Raw genomic sequence first — 22,488 nt, forward strand, 5'->3', positions numbered from 1 at the left:
CTGAGTGCCTATTATGAATTTGGCATGGGCTAAGTACCTGAAAGAGACGGAGTGATTTAAAGTTGGTATAGGAGTTCCCGTCGTGGCGCAGTGGTTAACGAATCCGACTAGGAACCATGAGGTTGCGGGTTCTGTCCCTGCCCTTGCTCAGTGGGTTAACGATCCGGGGTTGCCGTGAGCTGTGGTGTAGGTTGCAGACGCGGCTCAGATCCCACGTTGCTGTGGCTCTGGCGTAGGCCAGTGGCTAAAGCTCCGATTGGACCCCTAGCCTGGGAACCTCCATATGCCGCTGGAGCGGCCCAAGAAATGGCAAAAAAAAAAAAAAAAAAAAAAAAAAGTTGGTATAAACTCTTAAGAAACTTACACTGTCATTGGAGGCCAGCATATAAACACTATGATTGGTTCAAGATCTAAAATAGGGGGAGATAGGGGAGGTGAGAGGCATTCCAGGTAGGAAGAGGCATTTCAGTACAGAGATTTCGAGTATGGGCTGTGAAGAAACCCTGCCTTAGGTTTTAATCCTGACTGCTCCTTATTGGTGATCTTCGGCAAGTTACTTAACCTCTCTGTGCCTCTCACACTGAAAAAGGAGATTAAATGAGTTATTGCAGCACCTGACCTATATAAGTGCTTGTGATGATGATGATAGTGATGATGTACAAAAACTTGGAGTTGGGTCTTTGAGGAACTCGAATCGATGGGAGCAATTCCTATATGAGAATAGCGGAAGATCAGAAAGAGAGGGTTAGGGACAGATGAAAGAAGAGACACTGATTGCAGACATTTGGACTGATACAGTAGCAGAGACCCACTGAACTTTTAGGACTGGTGAATAACACCATAAAAACAATGTGTTAGAAAACTCTAAACTGGCTATATCTCCAAAGAAGACACAGATGGCCAAAAAACACATGAAAGGATGTTCAACATTGCTATTAGAGAAATGCAAATCAAAACTATTATGAGACACCACCTTTCAACATCAAAAAGTCTACAAACTATTGGAGTTCCTGTCATGGCTCAGTGGTAAATGAACCCAACTAGTATCCATGAGCATGAGGGTTCAATCCCTGGTCTCAATCAGTGAGTTAAGGATCCGGTGTTGCCATGAACTGTGGTGCACCTTGAAGATGTGGCTGGGATCCTGCATTGCTGTGGCTGTGGTGTGTAGGCTGGCAGCTACAGCTCTGATTCAACCCCTATCCTGGGAACTTGCATATACTGCGGGTGAGGCCCTAGAAGACCAAAAAAAAAAAAAAAAACCCCAAAAAACTACACAAACTATAAATGATTGAGTGGGTGTGGAGAAAAGGGAACCCTCTTACAATATTGGTGAGAATGTAAATTGGTAAAACCACTGTGGAAGAGAGTAGTTTCCTCAAAAGACTAAAAATAGAACTACCATATGATCCAGCAATCCCACTCCTGGGCATCTATCCAAAGAAAACTATAATTCAAACAGATACATGCACCCCAGTGTTCACTGCAGCACTATTTACAATATCCAGGACATGGAAGCAATTTTGATGCCCTAGATAAAGAAGATGTGGTACATAAATACAATGGAATATTACTCAACTAAAAAAAAATGAAATAATGCCATATGCAGCAACATGGTTGGACCTAGAGATTCTCATACTAAGTGAAGTTAGACAGTGAAAACAAACATCATATGATATCATTTACATGTGGAACCTTAAAAAAGGATACAAATGAACTTATTTGCAGAGCAGACACATACTCACAGACTTTTGAAAACAAACTTATGGTTACCAAAGGGGACACCTTGGAAGTGGGGAGGATAGAAAGGGGGTTTGGGATTGGCATATGCACACTGAGGTATATGGAATGACTGGCTAATGAGAACAGGCTGTATAGCACTGGGAACTCTACCCAATATTCTGTGATAATCTATATAGGAAGAGAAATTGAAAGAGAATGGATGTGTGTACATGTATCACTGAATCACTTTGTTGTACAGCAGAAATGATCACAACATTGTAAATCAGCTCTACTTCAACAAAGCTTTAAAAAATGCAAAAAAAAAAAAAGGAGTTCCTGTCTTTGTGGCTCAGTGGAAATGAATCTGACTAGCATCCATGAGGATGCAGGTTTGATCCCTGGCGTTGCTCAGTGGGTTAAGGATCTGGCATTGCTGTGAGCCATGGTGTAGGCCAGCGGCTACAGCTCTGATTTGATCGCTAGCCTGGAAAACTCCATATGCCACGGGTGTGGCCCTAAAAAGACAAAAAAAAAAAAAGATTGAGAGAATATAGTAGTAATAATAGCTAAATTTTATTAGATGCTTTCAACCTTTTTAAATTGCAAGATATATTAGTTATAAATATTATCATTACGCTCCAGGTGATATGCTGAGCACTTTATGTGGGATATATGTTATGGACTGAATTGAATGCCTCCGAAATTCGTATGTTGAAGCCCTAACCTCCAGTATGACAGTATTAGAAGACAGGGCATTTAAAGAGGTAATTAGGTTAAATGAGGACACAATTAAGGCTAAAAAGTTGGGACCTTGGAGTTCCCTTGTGGCACAGCAGGTTAAGGATCCAGTGTTGTCACTGCAGCAGCTCAGGTTACTGCTGTGGCTCAGGATCCCTGACCCAGGAAATTTCACATGCTGTAAGCAAGGTCAGCAACAAAAAAAAATGTGGGACCCTAATCCATTATGGTTGGTGTCCTTTTAAGAGGAGAAAGAGATACCATGGGTGTGAGTACACAGAGAAAAGGCTGTGAGGACACAGTGAGAAGGGGGCTGTCTGCAAGCCAAGGACTCGGGAGACACCAAACTTATTGCCACATTGACCTTGGACCTTCCAGCCTCCAAAACAGTGAGAAAATAGATTTCTGTTGCTTAAGCCACCCAATCCATGGATTTTTGTTATGGTAACTCTGGCAGACGAAGACAATAGCACTTTTGACTCTTAAAACAGCCCTATGGGGAAATACTCTGAAAATTATTATGTTACTCATGAAGAAACAGACTCAGAGAGCTTAAAATGAATTGCATGAGACAGCTAATAAGTGGCAATAAACAGGATTTATATTTAAGCTCTCTAACTACAAATATAATTCAGTTGCAAATTGATAAATGAAAGGATTTATACACATAAAAGGAAAAACATGACTTGGTATCTGATTAGATTCTGGCTAAAAAAAAAAGGGTACTACCAGACCATTGAGTTTCCAAGCCTTAGGACTCACACAAGATAAACGATGGGCTTGTTCGTGTGTGATGTGCATGGTGTGGGTGTTTGTGTGTATAGTTTAAATATTGTGAAAAGGTTCTTTAGAGCAGGAAGCATTTGTGGCTGAAGCACTCACTCATGGAACCTAATTATAGCTGACTTAGGTAAAATGAGGGAAGAGATATGGCACTACTGGGGAGAAAAATAGTATTAAAGTAAAAGGATACATGGAAACAAGAGTAATGGGAAATTTAAATATGAATTACGAGGTCAGATCACGTTTCCTCTATTTTAATTGTTATTGCCTATAACTGTGCCTGCCTTTTCAAAGACACTAAACAATGGTTTGGTAAACAGAAGAAAGAATAGTAGAGAAACGTTGGGATTTAGCACTCGGAATAAAGGAGCTATTCAATCGCCCTTACTCTCTCCCCCCCCCACCCCTGACAGGAGCAGTAACAGATTGAGACTGAATTTTCCTCCTCTCTTAATTGGCCTCTCTCTCTCTCTCTTTTTTTTTTTAGGTCCTGTTATCCCAACTCGAGTAAAGGAGTTAATGTGCATCCTGGAGTTCCTGTGGTGGCTCAGTGGTTAACAAATCCGACTAGGAACCATGAGGTTGTGGGTTCGATCCCCGGCCTTGCTCAGTGGGTTAAGGATCTGACGTTGCAGAGACCTGTGGTGAAGGTCGCAGACGCGGCTCAGATCCAGCGTTGCTGTGGCTCTGGCGTAGGCCAGCGGCTACAGCTCCGATTCAACCCCTAGCCTGGGAACCTCCTTATGCTGCGGGAGCCACCCAAGAAAATGGCAAAAAGACAAAAAACAAAACAAAACAAAAGGGCATCCTAAAATACATCACTGATTTCTGTGTGTGTATGTTTTAGGGAACAATAAAATAGCTGTAGGATTACCAATCCCACAATTGCTCAATACAGAGGGTGACAGTTTAGCCATTCTAAATGAAAGGAATAAGTCTCCAATACAATCATCAGTCGTTGGCCGTTCATCTGTACTAAGCTCCGTTTTCCTTTAGGGGACTGGCTCTAGAACGCATTTTGGGAGTGCCCAGCAAAAGCTCAGTCTTAAGAGAATAAGGCTACCATCACTTTTAATAATTCGTATTAAGAAATCGCTACTAGGCCTCTGCCAAGAATATCCACTCATCCGCAATGCGCCTGCCCAGACCGCAGCAGCCTAGCTCAGTAGACACCCCAGAACAGCAAACACCGATGTAAGAAAAAATCCGAATCTGCTGCAGAAAACTACTCCACTGCGCTTCAAAGGTTCTATCCAACACAGCCGCCTCACTAGACTACAAATCCCAGGATTCCCTACTCCACCAGGAGCCAATAAGGAAGCTACAAGTTCTTTCAACCAATCACATCCTGACCCAGTGTGCCATGCCGACTGAATTCTGGGATTTGTGGTTTTCACGTGGCAACATTACACCATCCTGGTTAAGGCACTGTAGGCCACGCGTCCGATTTGGAACGAAAGCTCCTTCTGATGATTCTTCTGTTGCTTTTCAGGCTAACCTCTTGATTAGCATTTCTCCGATCCTTATACTCCTTAAAAATCGTAAACTATTTTTCTTACTGTCATAGAGGAAAAAAAAAATCAAGTTATTTTTGGATGAAGGCATGCTTGTCCCACTCGCCCCCCCATTCCTTAACCGTCGCTTTCAAGTCTCGCGATAACAGCCTCTTTTGGTCGTTGTCATGCCTCCTGGAAGGTGGGTCACGCGAAGACTGACATAGGCCTCAGCCAACAGAATTGTTCTTTACCTAGCGTCTCCACAGCGTGCGTGGGGGTCCTCCGTGAACCCTGACCTGAGCTCTGGGTAAGCGTCCCGCGTCTACTACCCCCGCCCCCGGAGCGAAGGAGGCGGGTTTTGGCCTCTTGCCCTGCGGAGGGAGTGGGAGCGAGACAGGCCCGAGTGGAAGTGTCTGGCTCCCCGGAGCGGCCCTGCAGTATTCCTCGCTGCCCATGAGCTCGTTCTCCAGCGAGCAGCGCCGTCGTTAGGCCCGCCCGGTAGCCTCTGCTTCCCCCGGGACAGGCCCACGCCTCGTCGGGGAGGGGGCAGCCTGTCGAGGCGCCTCCCTAGTTAGCGTCTGCGTCGCGCTGCGACCCTGGAAGCGGGAGCCGCCGCGAGCGAGAGGAGGAGCCCCAGCGGCGGCAGCGGGCAGGAGCACCAGCAGCGCCAGCGGGCGGGATCGAGGCCGTCAACATGGCGAGCGCCTCGTACCACATTTCCAATTTGCTGGAAAAAATGACATCCAGCGACAAGGACTTCAGGTGAGGCCGAAATCCGACTCTCAGCCCACCTCGGAGTCCCCCATCCGCGGCCCTGGCCCTCACACAGGCCTTGCCCCACCCCTTTGGCCTTAACCGGTTCCTCGGCTTTCCCGAGGTCTCCAGCCCACCCTCCGCTCCCCGATCCCGGCGGGCCCCTTTTCTCGCCCGCCTTCTCACCCCCCTCCCCCCATTCTTTGCTTTAGGCCGTTGCCCGCCTCGGGTCCTAGGCCCCTTCTGCATCCCCCAACGCCTCCACTGCATGCCCTGCCCTCCCGGGACGTGCCTTTGGCGTCCCAGGTAGCGCGAAAGGGGCGAGATCACGCACTATTGTGGGGAAAGGAGTTGCTTTCGGCTTGGAGACCCAGAAGCCGGCCTACCCGCTGGTCTGCCCGAGGCGCTAGGCCGCCCCGCTTGCAGGGCCCGAGCTGCTGCTTGCTGCCCACTCGGGGACCCATCTGCCATCTCCTTTCCCGCAGATACGAGCGGGCCTTGGTGCATTCAGCTTGAACGATTTCCTTTTTTCCCAGCTCTTCGGGGATTGGATTATAAACTTTTTCTTTGGATTATCCCTTTGGTGAAGATGGGAAGGAGGAGGGGGAACCAGGATGGTGAAAACTTGACTCGTTAGGGTTTTCCCGCCAGCATCTCTTGTCATTTTCCCTTGTCAGGTGAAAACCCAAGCAGGAACTCGGGGTTTCAGTCTCATTTCCTTATATCCAAAATTAACTGCCAGAAAGGTGAATTCCCGAACCGTAAACAAAAAGGTACACCGAGCGATGGATCTTATTAAAAGAAGGAATTTTCTAATAGGGGGATGGTGAATATGAAGCTTTGTTGTGGAAGTTCTGTTCCAGGAGACTTGTGCAGTTGGTTCCAAACCTTGGTAACATGCATATTGAAGAATTGTTATATTTTCAAGGATTATCTTGGTTTCTTTATTTTTTTGCACTGCAGTAATTGATACATTCTCCCTTCTTGCCTCCTATCCCGTCACAAAATAAATTAGCTCCTGATCTAAAAAAGCTTTTTATATGTTTTATACTTGTTTTGTTCTCTAGTGGTTGTATTTTGTGTGCATTTTAAAGGGAAGAACAGTCTTCAATTTAAAGTTTGGCTGGAGGGCTTTTTTTTTTTTTGTATGAGCAATATGCTTTAACACCTGAAAACATACCCAAATCTTAAATCTTATGTATTGGGGAAAAAATTTTGATTTGAGAGGAGAATCATGAAAAATGTAAATATCGTGTTCCTAATTAAGTTGGTATGCTGGCATATTAAAATGGCCAATGAAATATAGTTTTGGTTCTGTGACTGCAAAGCCAAAAAGAATTTTCATGAAGTTTTTCTTCATAGGGAGTTTTTCAGTATTGCATATGGAAATTGAAAATTAGTTTGCTAATAATAAAGATTTTAGTATTACTTTTTGGAAGAGACATGTTTATTTGGGTATTTTAGTATTTCTAGATTTTTGAGTCCTAGGGTCAAAACCAAGATTATTGGGGGAAACAAAAGTTTCTGTTTTTCAAAGGATGAAAATGAGGTTTACTTTCCTTTGAAGCTTTGCCTTCTCCCAGTGCAGGCCTTTGAGATTTGAAGCAACGTTTGAACAGAACTTAGATAAGAAACTTTAAGCACTGTAGTGTGTGGTGTGTCAGTTTTGCTCTTTCTGTAAAAGTACTGAATTTCATTCTGATTGTATTTTAGTCTAAAGATTGGACTTTCCCTAGAGTAGTACAGTTTTGTTCCATTAGTCAGAATTGTGTATGGATAATATGTTTAGAGTAAAAAAATCAAGTGGTGATACTACTGCATGTGTGATTATTGGCTGAAACTTCCTTAAATTTCTTTTAAAGGAAAGGTAATACATGATTCAGGGTTTTGGGTTTTTTTTATTAATTGGAAGAGTAATGCTTTGATGTTAAGGTGTACTCAGTGTTGAACTTGATGAGGATTATCAATTTAGTCTTGAATAAATCAAAACATTGCTTGGAGGATTACTTAAGTCTTTTAAAAATGTGATACTGCTAAATTTCTAGTAGTTAAATATTATAGAAGGTATGTATAGAAACAGTAAGTGACTTACAATAATTTGTCATCAAGATATTTTTAATAACTATGTTTTTAAGACTTGTAATATGCTGAAGCCTTTTAATTAATAGACTAGTCTTTGGCTATGACGTACTATGTAAATTAAATTACTGACATATAAAAGATTAATTAAAATACCATATGTAGTCAAGTATTTTGAAGATTTTTCTGTGTATTTTCAGTACAGGTACTTCCTTGAATATGTGTGTTTTATCTTAAAATGCTTTATAATTTCTTGTTAGAAATTTACTTACGTGTTTATTTTGGTGTAGTTATCATAGTTGTAGTTACATGTTTTAAAATACCTAGTTCTAGAAGGATCAAGATCATTACAGAAAATCGAAACATGTGCAAACGACCCTACCTTGTGCTAAGTGGGGAAGAAACCAAAACATCCAAAAGGAAGAAAAAAACTATTTTCCTCTTGGTGGAATCCAAAGAGAATATGACCTGCTAGTTGCAAGATTCAGGTTCTAGACATGTAGGATTCTTTGTTGTGAACTATCTGCAGGATCTTGGGCAGGCTGCTTACTTTGGGATTAAATTTTCAATTTTGAGAGACTTGTCCATGGGTGATTACAGAAGGTCCCTTAGGGGCTCAGATTTTCAGGTCTCAGGATAGCTACCATAGTTTCTTGTTTGTTTTTGTTTTTAATTTAAAGAACATAAATGTGTGCAGGCTTCAACATTTTGGAATGTCAGCATTTTGAAAAGGATCTTTTTGTAGGACTTAAATTATAGGTTCAGTTTATTGGGGGGAAAACCCAAAACCAAGTATCCTTCTTCTTTCATGTTTTGTATTCTGTAGTCTTTGAAGGTGGAATATTCAGGTTCACTGCTAGTAAGTAGGTGATTCTGTTTTAAAACAGAATGAAAACTTTACTGTGTGTAAACAAAGCAAAGGCTTCATTTACAAATATTAATATTGAATATTCAGTGGGTTGAGGCCACTAGTGAGGTTCAGCTTTTATTTTCATATGCTTTGCCACCAGTTGAATTAAAAGTATTTCAGGGAATCAAGAGCTGAAGAAAAATTTACGGTTCTTTTATCTCTGTACATAATAGTTAATATTAATGCTTACTGTGGACTTTATGCACTTGACCCTCTTTATCCTTACTGCTTTAATAAAGTGGATGCTAGCAGTCTGTTTCAACTGAGGAAACTGAGGGAAGATCTGGCAATGCTAATTACTTGCCCAAGGTCAGACAGTAGTTGATCAGGGATTTCCAGTTACTTCCAGAGCATGCATGAACTTTTAACTATCATATCCTGCTTCTCCAGGCCTTTGACTAGGGGAGTAAGATCTTAAATTTCAGTTACCTTTGAGTTAGGATTGTGGAGTATTTTGTGTTAGAAGACGCTTTAAGTAATTCCCTGAGAGGGGCTACAAAAAGTTGAAGATAAGTGCTTGCCTTCAGTATTATTTTCATGCTTGTTGAATGGGTAAGACATCTGTAAAAAGATAACCCAGGGCGTATGTAGTTTTCAGGCATAAGTGGCAGAGAAGATGAAGGCAAGGAGATTCTTGTTCAAGGAGTGATCTGAGTTAGGTCTTGAAGTTCTAGGTAGAGAAAATAAGTACAGGAGTGAAAGCACATTATACAGAACTCCACTGGGGAAGATAATCTTGGAGCAGGTAGGGACCTTGTCTTACTGAACTGAATTCTCCACTCTGCCTTGGCTATGTGGGTTCTCAATAGGTATTTCTTTTAGTTGAATTGGATTTTAGTTTCGAAGTTAAGAAAAAAAAGCATGTAAGGATTGGGGAAGTTTCTTCTAGAAGCCATTGGGAAATATACCAATCTATTTTTCAAATACCATATGATACAGTCATAAATGATGCACTGCATTGTAAAGTTTCCTAACTTGATAATGGATTCTATCACTAAATTTATTTATGTTTTGGATATTGAAAGGCATTTGCTCTTGGAAACTGTTTAAATGCTAATAAAAATCTCAGGCCTTTTATAGAATCGCTGGCTTTCAGACCTGGAAGGCACATTAGAGATCCTATAACAAAGTTGAAAGTGCTCTGTGGACATTTACAGTAATGTAACAGGAAAGACTGAGATATCTGGATGGCTTGTGCTTGAAGAAAATAGATTTTATCAGGAGAAATATATTTGTAGAGACTAAGAATGTGGTTTCTGAGCACTTTTTAAGTACTTTGTGCTTTGATGGCAGTAAGTTACACGGTTTCACTTATGTGATTTTGAGGGGGAGGGGATACAGGTATAGTTCTGCTAACACTTACTATTAGCAGGGATTAGGGCTCATCACTGAAAGAGAGGAGACAGAGATTTCATTGAGGAAACTGGGAAGAAGAAAGATGACTAAAAGTTAGTTTTACTTATGTGAATAATATTAAGGCTGTCCCAGATTGATTCATAACTCCAAGAGAATAAATGAGAAAAAGCGAGACAGCAATGGGGTGTATACAAGATCTTTAAAAGATAATTAATTGGTTCACTGGGGATGCAGTTGTCCCATTTCTTGTGGCTTTCGGTTGGAAACAAGGGTAAAATTGTGTGTGTGTGTGTGTGTGTATACACATATACACCTATATGTATATATTAGGGGAAAAGTTGTGAAAACCACACGTACTATTTAAATTATCTGTTTCTACCTTTATTTCTGCTTCTCTGCAGTGGATTTATTTCAGAGAAGGTGAGTAAGTTCTCACCTCAGGGAACTTTCATTCCAGTAGATTAAGCCAGGTATGTAATTTGCAGTCCTCGACTATCTTGCTCATAACTTTTTGCACAGCCTGGCACAGTTTCTGAGTAACTGCCAAATACTTGAATAAATGAATGAGATGACATTGCCCATAGGTTAATCCACCTGAGACTCCCATAAAAGTCTCAAAGTTAACATCTTAACATCCCCCTTCCACCTTAGACCTTTTTATTTTTCTTATTTTGTCTTACCGTATTGCCATCCACCAAATGTCCCGGTTGGAAAACCTTGATGTCACTCTTCTCCACTTTAGTTCCTTGATGAATGTTTCTCAAATTAGTGTTCCTATCTCAGCCTGTTTTTAGTCCAATCTCCTGGAAACTCTTCCATTAAATTTTCTTCCTGGAATTCCTGTCATGGCTCAGCAGATTAAGGACCCGATGGTTGTCTCTGTGAGGATGCTGGTTTGATCCCTGGCCTGGCTCAGTTGGTTAAGGATCTGGCATTGCCTAAAGCTGCAGCGTAGGTCACAGATGCCTCTCAGATCTGGTGTTGCGTTGCCTATGGCATAGGCCTCAGCCGCGACTCTGATTCAACCCCTGGCCCTAGAATGTTCATATGCTGCAGGTGCGGCCCTAAAAAAAGAAAAAAAAAAGTTTTTTCTTCCTAAATATCACAGCTGATCATTGCCCTCCACACTAATTTCCATTGACTATGAGATAAACTCTAACTTCTTAGAAGCTGCCCACTTAAATTCACTAAAATTGCTCTCCTTCAAAACCCTAACAATCTCCAAGTAACTAACTTAGTGGGTATTTTCTTTGCTCATTTTTTTGATATGTAATGTAAGCACCGTTTACCATTTTTTCCTTGGAATTCTCTTGTACATATAGGTGTCCCTCGCACAGGTTGGGTTTATTAACATTACAGGAGGGCGAACATGTACTATGGAATGTCTTAGTAAGAGGGTATTAGCATCTATTGAGTAATTTGGGGAAGGGTCTAAGGAAGCAGAGGTTTGCTTTAGATTGGATGTTGTCAGAAAATGGCAATTCTATCATTTGACATCTTAATAAATGTTATCGGGAGGGCATACTAAAGAAGAGGAAAAGCTGTAATTGGTAAAGAAGCAGTGGTCACTCAGGAGGATGTTTAGTATTTTATATTGCTAAGTGAACTTGTCTGAAATGGATGTTATGTGTGTTTATGTCCAGGAAAACAATATCCTTTCCATGTAAGCATCGGGTTTAGGTTATTCATTTGGGTGTTATTGAGGTTTAGGTGTGAGCCTCAGATGAGTTCTAGGAATTCTGGGGCTGCTTTCCCTTCCCACCCCCCAAGTCCTCACTTGTGGCCAAGAGCAGGCAGAGTTGGGCAGCAGGGCACTAATTCATGATGCTAAATCTTCACTTTTGCTGGGATTTTGTTAATTAGGTTCATAGGAGTAGCCATTCTGTGTATATAGTCTGTAGTTGCACCAGGGTTGTTAATCCTTTCTCCCTCTATTGCAAGATGAGTGGTTGAACCAACTGATGTATGACAATGGTGGTTCAATAAGGATATAACTGATAGGATTCATACCCCACAGTAACACTCAAGGCCTGTGGTTTCCCTCCAACTTCTTTATCCGTTTCCTAACTCTCCTTACCATCGTGTATCTAATTGATTTCAAAGACCTGTTAATTTTAACTTTGCAAATTTCAAATAAGGTTGGTTCTCATTATTCGCAGTTGTTAGTTTCAGTAAAGTTGCCGGGAAGATTGGATTAGTGAAACTGAACCATTGTTTGTTAGAGAAATACAGGGTTAGGTTCCCTGAGTCTGTAATCACAGCATTTTCGTGTATTGATCAGTTCATAACCTTGCTTTATGTGTGTTTCTGTTTAAAGACACCAACTTAATATATGTTGCTAGTTCATTAGCATTGACCTTTTAGCCAATAGCACTATAACTCATGCCTGCGTGAAGCTTATCTAACATGTATTTTTTTGGAAGGCACATCACAGCCTTCACGTATTTAGTTAGGAACACCACTTTTGGGGGTCATTTTAAATAGCACAGTTGCCACCCAAAAGCACAAACATGCAAAAAACGTGGCACCAGATAGACTGAGAAAAGGATGCTTGCTTACAGTGTGAGAACTGAAACAAGGCAGCGTGTCACCTTGTGCAGCATCCGCTGGGAGTGTGTGCAGAAGTTGTGCACCGGGTGATTCAAATGTTTCCTGGTTCTTGACATGTCTGCAAGTGACATGAAAGCCCTGGAGCACAAATGTGGTTACAAAAATTTTTACTCTGCTAATAATGAGAATTGATTATATATCCATTTTTCAAACCGTAACCCAGTTCTAGCTACCATCATTTCTCAGACTGCTGCAAAGCGCTCAAACTGTTCTCCATTCAGTCTTCTAAATGAAGTTTGATTCTCTCCAAATTGTTTTCCAGAGTGTACCTAGAGTGATACATCTGAAATATAAATCTGTTCATTGCATTTACTCCCATCTCTACCCACATGCCTTTCGCTAGCTTCCTTTCACTTTTAGAATCTAGACTAAAATTTTGTTAGGATCTTCAAATCTCTTTAGTCTTTCGACCCACCCCTTTCTCTCCTCCCCCTCCATTCCTGTTCATACTTAAGATCTCAGTCTTGTCTGAAACACAACTTTCATTCCAGTCTAGGTCAGGTTACTTTGTTATCCCATTGTCTTTTCTTTCTTTTTTTAAAATTACTCAATGAATTTTATTACATTTGTAGTTGTACAGCAATCATCACCATCAAATTTTATAGCATTTCCATCCCAAACTCTGACAATCCCATTGTCTTTTCTTTGTGCCATGTTCCCTTCCTTTATGGCATTTATCTCAGTTCACAATTACCTATGTAAGTACTTATATGTGTGTAGTTTTTAAAAATCAGTTTGCCTCTATTTGACTGTTATGTAAGCTCCAAGATTGCAGGAACCAATTGTGTTTGCTTTTGCCAGCCCTTGTAAGCACTTAGCACAGTACCTGATAGTGAATGAGTGCACTACATAGTGAATGAGTGTATTCAACCTTTCCCTTCTTCACCTTAACCTACATTTCCATCTTCCTGTTAGGCCTCTATTTCCCTGTGCCTCAGACACACTGAACTGCTCCTTAGTCCTTCATACTGGGGTATTATGCCCCTCACCCACCAACCATCACCACCACCATATAGACGAATAAATTTAAAATCTCAAACCAACTTCCCCATGCAAACCCATGTTAATCTTTTGAGATCCAAACTAACCATCAGTTCTTTGGTATGATTGTTGTTGAACACCCTTGAGTTTTGTTTTAAAAAAATTTGTTTGTGATTTGTCCATTTACATATGTCTGCCATGTTTAGATGAAAAAGTTAAAGAGGAAGGGACTGAGTCTAAATTTGTCATTTCAGCTCTTACCCCATATCTGAAACAGTAAATGCTTAAGAGAGGTTTTACAAATAGGCTTTTAAATCTGCCATGGCAGCTTTCAAACTGGTCAAACAACTTGCTTTTAAGATTTATAGTGCAGGCTTTTTAAAAATACATTTTATTGGAGTACAGTTGAAGTTATGTTTATAGTGCAGACTTTTTAACATGTTAACAGAAGGAAGAGATTCTCAGAACATTGTGGTTTCAGCATCACATTAAAAAGTAACTCTTTATAACCTTATACTCAATCCAGTTTTTCTGACCTTTAAAAAATGTTTGCTAATTTTTCTGGTGCTCATTTTAGTTTTTAAAAAATATTTAACCATTAATCATAGATTTTTGGAAATCAGTGGACTTCTTTATTAGAATTTAAGCTCTCTGAGGTTAGGAGCCAAGGCTTCTATTTACCTTTTATCTGTCCTTTGCTCATAGTCCAGCCTTTGTAGCATAATAGGAAGTGAATAAATAAATGGTAAATAAAAGAAGGAATCTGTGTAGCAATAGAATTTCTTCAGAAACATAACTTCTTTTTTTTTTTTTTTTTTTTTGAGATTTAGACCTATTCAGGCCTGTACAAAAATTTTATTCAATCAGTCTGGCTTTACCTGCTTTATATCTAACCCACCTATGCTTAAAGCAACATTATGAGGTCATACAAGCATGGAAATAATTCCTGTTGCATGTCCCTAGGAAATGATAAAACTTGTTCACAAATTCGATAAATCTGGCTCTATACCCTATACTCCTAAATCCTATGCTATGATGTCATAGGGAAAAAAAAAAAGAAAAAGAAACAAGCAAACAAAACCAAAAGTTTCTTGATTGTCAGTTATATTACTTTTAGTATTAAAACATGTTTCATCTTCTGTGTATTAATTTAAAGAGTAGGAACTGTGGTGATCATAATCTCTATTGACTAAAATTAGAGTGCATGGGTGAATTTAGGTAAAACAAGCTTTATACAAATACAAATTTAGATTGTTTCCTGTTTTTATTTACAAAAATAAAGCTTTCTCATTATAGAAAATTTAAAATATCTGCGAAAGTAAAAATAAATATATTTAGCACTTCTGCAAAATAATTGACAAAATAAATCCTGAGGGTGGTTGAATTAAACTTTGATTTTATTCAATGCCTATATACATACTTAAGCATATACACTCATATATGAGAATTCTGGGCCTTAAGTTGAGGTGACTTGCTCATTATCTTACAGTTCATTTCAGAGTTAGAGTTCAAATACTGGGTGTTTCATCTCAAGGCCTAAGCTCCTAATATCTCATGCTATTGTGTCTTTCTTTAGCCATTTAGTTGCATAAATTTGCTCATCATTTAACATATTTGTGTTCATTATCTCTTTTTGTTAAAGGAACACAATATTTACCACCTGTTTATAGCAGAAACGTAACTTTTTATACTGGGATTATATGCTTTTTTACTTAAGTTGATGATCACAGAGTTGCTGCTGTGGCACAGTGGGTCAGAAATCCAGCTGTAGAGACATGGGCAGCCCAGCACAGTGGGGTATAAAGTACCTGGTGGTGCCTCAGCTGCGTCTTGTATTTAATCCTTGGCCAGGGAACTTCCATGTGCCTTGGGTGTGACCAATAACAAAAAAATTGATGATCGCTATTTTTTTTTTGTTCAACTGGATGATTAATATTTCAGGGATTCTTTTTTTTTTTTTTTCTTTGTCTTTTTAGGGCCTCACCTACGGCATATATAAATTCCCAGGCTGGGGTGGAATCGGAACTGTAGCCACTGGCCTACACCACAGCCACAGCAGTGCAGGATCCCAGCCACATCTGTGACCTACTCCACCGTTCCCGGCAACTTTGGATCCCTAACCCAGAAGGAGGCCAGGGATTGAACCAGCGTCCTCATGGATGCTAGTCAGATACGTTTTCTGCTGTGCCACAATGGGAACTCCTCTCTATGTTTAAAAAATTTTTTTGGCCAAGACATACAGAAGTTCCCAGGCCAGAGATTGATGGGTCACCTTGTTGTACAGTAGAAAATTGACAGAGCATTGTAAACTAGCCATGATGGACAAAATAAAAATCATTAAAATAGAATAAGAAGCACATGCTTAATTTACCTTATATTACCCCAGTTTGAATGTATGCTTTTCTTTTTTATGCTTGTGTCCTCTTTGTAGTTTTTGTGAATGTATTGTTTGTTTTGATTTGTGGTTGGCCTGTTGTATTATATTAACCCCTTCCTATATCTGCCTGCTTTAGCCTGATAGTTCTCTAGGCTCAAACACATTCTAGAAAAAAAGAGTCTAGATTTTCTTACTTTTCTTCCCCACATTTTATGATTTTGATACCCTTTTTTAACACCTCCATGTTTATCCTTTTGCTGTTCCTTGTGTTTATCATCACTTTTACAATGGGTTTTTTTTTTTCTTTTAGTGCTGTATACTTAATTTACTTTCCAATTGTGATTTCCTCCATCCTATTTCTTCTTAATTCTTTTTTATTTAGAGATACCCTTTCAGTATTTCTTTTAGAATGGGTTTATAGCTATACTGTATGCTTTTCTTTATAAGCAGTTTAATGAAACTTGGTAAGAATTGTACTTGTGTGTAGTTTAAAACTTTTCAAATCAGTATTAAATGAACATACTCGTTACTGGAATTATCCTTAAAATTACAAGTAGTGAATTGCTAAATTAATAAGTTCTGCCATTTTTTACTACATAGTTTATTGCCTACATTGCCAGATTGATCAGCTGTTTATCATTTCAGCTCCAATAGTTGTGTGGTTTTTTAAAAATTGATTTAAACATGAATTTTGACATTCCTATATTTAACATAAAAATGTTAAATTTTTACTCTAACGGGATCTGGTTCAAATAATAGAAAAGGCATTAAGTAGTTGTTATTTCAGTTAGGTTATTTCAGTAGCCTGAAGGGAGCCAAGAATTATGGGGAGAATTCATTCAGTCATTATAAACAGGTTTGGGGGCTTTATTTCAATGTGATTATCTAGTATTCTGAGAAGTTGCTTTTAAAACAATGAAATTTCTGATGAGACATATGAGAAAAAAAACTGTTTTCATCTTCTGTCCAACCTTTTTATTTAAAGCTGAGATTAGATGGTTGATTCCTCTGAAGTTTGTATCTGACCTTCCTTTGGCAGTGGTTCTTAAGGAAAGGGGGCTAAATATTAGGTGCAACAACCTTCTGGAATCACCTCTTCATTGTTTTGAAAATACACCTGATACCTGGTGGTGGGAGTTAAGGTGGAGGTGAGAATTTGCCTTTTGGTAATATCCCAATAATTTGTAACATGTGACCCCCCCCCCAATCCAACATATAATACTACACAGGAAGGTATCCTTAATGTTACTTAAAGGTTTCTTACATAAAACTCAGATCACATGCAATGAAAAGGTAAAGAGGAGCTTTTTTTCCCTAAAAGCACTGATACAATTACTGTTGACCCCTGAACAGTGGGGTCTGCTTGAACCACATGAGTCCACTTATGTGGGAAATTTTTTTCAATAAACACATGCCACATGTAGTACACAATATGCTGTTGGTTAAATCTGTGGATGAGGATGGTGACTGTAAAATTATACGCAGATTTTTGGTGAGTTGGAAGTTGATACCCTCTAAACCCCCATGTTGTTCAAGTGTCAGCGGTATTAGAATGAAAGAGCATTCACTGAAGGTGCTGTCTGTAAATCTGAAATCAAGACTAACCTGGGGAAAATAATTTTGGCCAATGTTACCTTATTTAGAAGAGTCGGGTAGGACTTATATAGATATGAATGATAGCATTGGATGTGAAAGCTGTTATCTTTTTGTTATTATTTTAAAATTTGAATTACCAACATATTTTAATTTTTTTGATAGGTTTATGGCTACAAATGACTTGATGACAGAACTGCAGAAGGATTCCATCAAGTTGGATGATGACAGTGAAAGGAAAGTTGTGAAAATGATTTTGAAGTTACTGGAAGATAAAAATGGAGAGGTACAGAATTTAGCCGTCAAATGGTAAGGTGCTTTTTCTTGCTTTGCGTCTACACTTCCATTCAAAAACTCAGTGTAATAAATGGTAAATTGTCTTAGTCTTGTGTTATGTCTTTCTTGAGTTTTCCTTTAGAATTTGTAAGTGACTGATGGTTATTTAGTGTTTGTAGTTGGTACATGAGACATTTCCTTATACATTGTTTCCGTATTGGCTAGACAGGGTCTTTCCTGTTATTTTAATTCTTAATAAATACATATAGGAAACCTCAAAAAGAGTAGTTCTCTTACTTGTTTGGCTAGGTTTTTTGGCTGGGTGGAAGGGCCTGCTTGCTTGCTATTCATCTCTATATTCCAGCCGGGGGCGGGGGGGCAGATTTTAAGAACCAATGAAGGGAATAAAAATAATAAAGACCTAGTAAAAATAACAGCAGGTAACTCCATAGTTCAATCACCAACTGATGATATAATAGTTAAAATAATCTTCCTAAAAATTGAGAATTCCAGTTAACCTTTGTGTGTACAGGGCTTTGAGAGCATCATATTAGGTATAATATTGATAGGTGGACTTCTTTTCTTAGTAATAGGGTATAGAATTTGAGTTCTTGGTAAGTTATTAGTAAGTATAATCTTTGATTTTACATATAAATTAGGGAATTTTGTGTCATTTTAAATGGCATATAATATTTGGTATCAATTTAAATAAAGCATTGTCTCATTATTACCTTTGTTGGACTTCATTATAAAAGTTTTAAATTTATTTTAGGTCAAAGTTTTACGTACCTGCTGTATAAAAACAGGCAAAAGTGAGAAATCATTGGTCAGCATAGAATTTCTAGACATGCAGTGCAGCTCTAACATTGGACGTTTCCAAGTTTAAAATAAAATGGGCCTTCAAAAAATCAGTTGCAGAATAATGCAAATGAATCTAGTTTTACTTAAATCATTATTTTTCACCTTTTAATTCTGTTTTGCCATGCACTTTTTACGGACAGAATTGTTTTGTTCAGAATATTTGCTGATCAATTACCAGCCTTTAATAATGTTAATAGAAGTTTCTGCTGTAGTGCAGTGGGTTAAGAATCCAACTGCAGCAGTTTGTGTCACTACGAAAGCATGGGTTAGATCCCTGGCCTGGTGTGGTGGGCTAAAGGATCCATTGTTGCTGCAGGGCAGTGTAGGTCCCAGTTGTGGTTCTGATTCAGTCCCTGGCCCCGGAACTTCTTTATGCTGTGGGTATGGCCATTAAAAAATAATGATAAGAAGTAGGCTCTCCCTCATTGAAAGGTGAGAGGTACACAGGTCTTTATTCACTTGAGCCTGAATCTTTACTTATTCAAAACCTAAGCTTTTCATCTTTTGATGATCTTTTTTTTTTGCTCATGCCATGTGGAAGTACCCAGGCCAAGTATTGAACGCATGCTGCAGCAGTGAGCTGAGCCACTGCAGTGACAGTGCCAGATCCTTAATCCCCTGCATCACAAGGAAACTACTCACTGGTCTTTTATACTTAAAATGTAATGGATTGGGGAGGGCGGAGATTCAGGACAATAAGAAAGGAATTAAGATTTAAACAAAAGTAGTATTAGGAGATAAAATTCAGGAACTGATTCTTGGAGGAAGGAAAATCCTGATGGATAAATTACTTACTTAGTAGCCTTATCAAGAAATTGGAAGATCTATCAAAGAATTCATCACCCAAAAGAAGCTCAAGCCCAGAAGTCTTTCTCACAGTCTTTAAAACCTTGAAGAACACATAATTGCAGTACAGATAGTTCTAGTACTTTCTCAGAACATAAAGTATGAAAACCTTCCAGTCTTTTGTTTAAATTAAATATTGATGACGGGAGTTCCCGTTGTGGCGCAGTGGTTAACGAATCCAACTAGGAACCATGAGGTTGCGGGTTCAATCCCTGCCCTTGCTCAGTGGGTTAACGATCCGGCGTTGCCGTGAGCCACTGTGGTGTAGGTCGCAGACGCGGCTCGGATCCCACGTTGCTGTGGCTCTGGCGTAGGCCGGGGCTACAGCTCCGATTGGACCCCTAGCCTGGGAACATCCCATATGCTGCGGGAGCGGCCCAAGAAATGGCAAAAAGACAAAAAAAAAAAAAGACTTTAAAAACAAACAAACAAAAATATTGATGACAAATCCTAAGGATAACTCTTATTATAAAATAAAGAAAACCTACAGACAAGTTTCATTAAATGTTCAAAATAAAATCCAACAATATATTGTGTAGCATACCTTAACAAGTGAGGTTCATCCCAAGAATATAAGAGCAGTTTAATATTAAGTGCTTTATTAATACTTTATTTTATCATGTTAATAGATCAAAGGCTATCTGGTTGTCAAGGCACTAATGAGATCAATTTCGATTCTTGATTTAAAAAAAAAAATCCAACACTTAGGCTACTTAGTATAATTAGAGGAGTGAAACACCTTCCAGAAACTGGCATTATACTTAATGTGTCATTAGGGTGAAGAACAGGTCAGGGATGCTTTATCTCACTATAAAGTGAATTTATCACCTGCTTCAAGTAAAACATTTAATAACAAGGAATCAATAGGACTTTTTTTAAAAGTACGCAGACACACATTCATACCTCAGCTCTAATGCCAGTAACCAGATAACCTTCAACTAATGTCAGGAACAAGGATATGTCTCTATTCTCATTACATTTCTTTTTGAAGATATTATTAGCTCTGCTATAAGACAAGGTGAGGAAATTAGACACAGGAATTTTAAAAGGTACCTGGGAAAAACCAAGTCATTCAAGAAAAAAAAATTGAAGCAGTAACAATTCAGTGAAGGAATAGGATGTAAAATTAATGTAGCTTTCATATAATCAAATAACAACCAGTTAGAAGAGATGGAAGCAAATGTCCACTTATTACAACAGCAGAAATACAAAATGTCTAGGAATAAATGTAGTAAGTAATGTTACAATGGTGACCTTGGGTGAGGATATTTTATGGTTTAAGTCAAAGTTAAACCATATTGTATGGTTTTAATCTTTTTAAAAAATTTAAAGAGAAACTTAAAAAAAAAACCCTCTTGACCAATAACCAAGATGTACTTGGAACAAATGGAAAGATAGTTCTGTATCCTCAGACAGGATAACTCAAGGTTGTCAATTCTGGTTAATTTAATGCTAACTTAATTCTAAAAATCAGTGCTTTTTTCCACAAGCTATACAAGTTGATTCTGAAGTTTATTTTCTTCTTTTGAGCTTCATAATTTCTTCTCTTTGTAGAAATTTTTTTAGATCATTGTTTATTGTAAATATTGATGTAGTTAGATGTAGGAGTGCCATTTGGCTTAATTTTTTCCATTTGTTTCTTTGTGTGTGTGTTTGGTATGTATTTTGGTTTTTTCATGCTTCCTTTTGGGTTAATCAGATATTTTATAGCATTAGTTCTCGAAGTTTGATTTGGGGGTCTCTGGAACATCTGTGATTCTGGAAGTTCCAAACTATCGTATGAATAATACTAGGTGTTATTTCCCTTTTGATGCTCATTTTCTTCTAAGTGTATGGTATAATTTTCCACAGACCACATGACATATGATATCAAAATAGATTAAATACAAAAGCAGATATGAGAATCTAGTGATTTTCTTTTTTTTCCCTAATTGATCTAAACATTTAACAAATTTAATTATTTTCATCATGTCACTTATGCTTGAGAAAATGCATTGGCTCCCAATTTACCATATCACAGTTAAATTCCTTGGCCTAACTTTAAATATTCTCCATAATATGCCAGACACCTGCCTTTCCTATTGTGTCAGGCAGTTCTTTTGACTTCTCATTTCTTTCAGTATCTATTGCACTCATTCTGGACTCTGATCTTTCTGTTTGAAATACTCTAATTATATCCCATCAAAGCCCAATACTTAAAAAAAAATCTGTCTCTGAGGTGTAGTCTCCTGTCTGTAAATACCTGTCTGTAAAAAAATTGAATTTAGAGGTGTTTTTTTTTTTTTTAATTGTGCAAAGTAGTGAATGCCTTCATTTAATTTATTTTTGGTCTTTTGAGGGCCACACCTGTGGCATGTGGAGGTTCCCATATGGAGGTTCCCAGGCTAGGGGTCAGATTGGAGCTGTCACTGCCAGCCTATACCACAAGCCAGCAACGCAGGATCCGAGCCACGTCTGTGACCTACGTCAGAGCTCACAGCAGTGTGGGATCCCTAACCCACTGAGCAAGGCCATGTATCGAACCTGCGTCCTCATGTATACTAGTCAGGTTCATTAACCACTGAGCTACCACGGGTAGTTACGTGAATTCCTTAGCTCACTAACCAGATAGTAAATTTTTGAAGATAGGGACCACACTTGTTATTCAGTAATGTCTTGAATACAGTGGCTCCTTAATGCTCATGCATCAGACATCTACTGTGTGCTAAATGCTGTGAGAAGGACACAAAGGCAGGGCTTTTCTCTGTCCTCAACTAGTGTACCTATATGCAGTCCTGCAGTAATGAAAGAAATGTATAAGGTGCTTTGGAAGCACAGAATAGTTCTAACTTACTTGCTTTTTGCAACCAGTTACTTGACACTTTTAAAATTTAAACAAGAAAATAAAAGGAATATAGATTCTTTCTTGAGTTGGAGTTGGTGATAGATGGTAGGAAGGAAGGGTCACATTTGGCAAAATGTGATATATTGGATAGAATTTCTATTGCAAGTAAATCATAGGATCCTTGATATAAACAGACTCCTAGTTAGCCTTTTTATTAATATAAGATGTGGGTATTTGAAGTGTTTACAAAGGGGAGGAGGGCTGAAAGCGACTTGAGTTTCAT

The 22,488-nt window shown here is 38.8% G+C and overlaps 1 protein-coding gene across 1 annotated transcript in view; it reads left to right on the plus strand.

Moving 5' to 3' along the window:
• Positions 1-5,029: 5,029 nt before the first annotated feature.
• Positions 5,030-22,488, plus strand: part of CAND1 (cullin associated and neddylation dissociated 1) — a 38,451-nt gene continuing 20,992 nt past the window's right edge. The window contains exons 1-2 of the mRNA XM_047787149.1: positions 5,030-5,501; positions 17,564-17,707. Of these exons, the coding sequence (XP_047643105.1) occupies positions 5,434-5,501; positions 17,564-17,707 (212 nt within the window). The 5' untranslated portion in view covers positions 5,030-5,433. The remainder of the gene's footprint in view (positions 5,502-17,563; positions 17,708-22,488) is intronic.

The sequence above is a fragment of the Phacochoerus africanus genome, chromosome 7 (assembly GCF_016906955.1).
Source record: "Phacochoerus africanus isolate WHEZ1 chromosome 7, ROS_Pafr_v1, whole genome shotgun sequence".
NCBI lineage: Eukaryota > Metazoa > Chordata > Mammalia > Artiodactyla > Suidae > Phacochoerus > Phacochoerus africanus.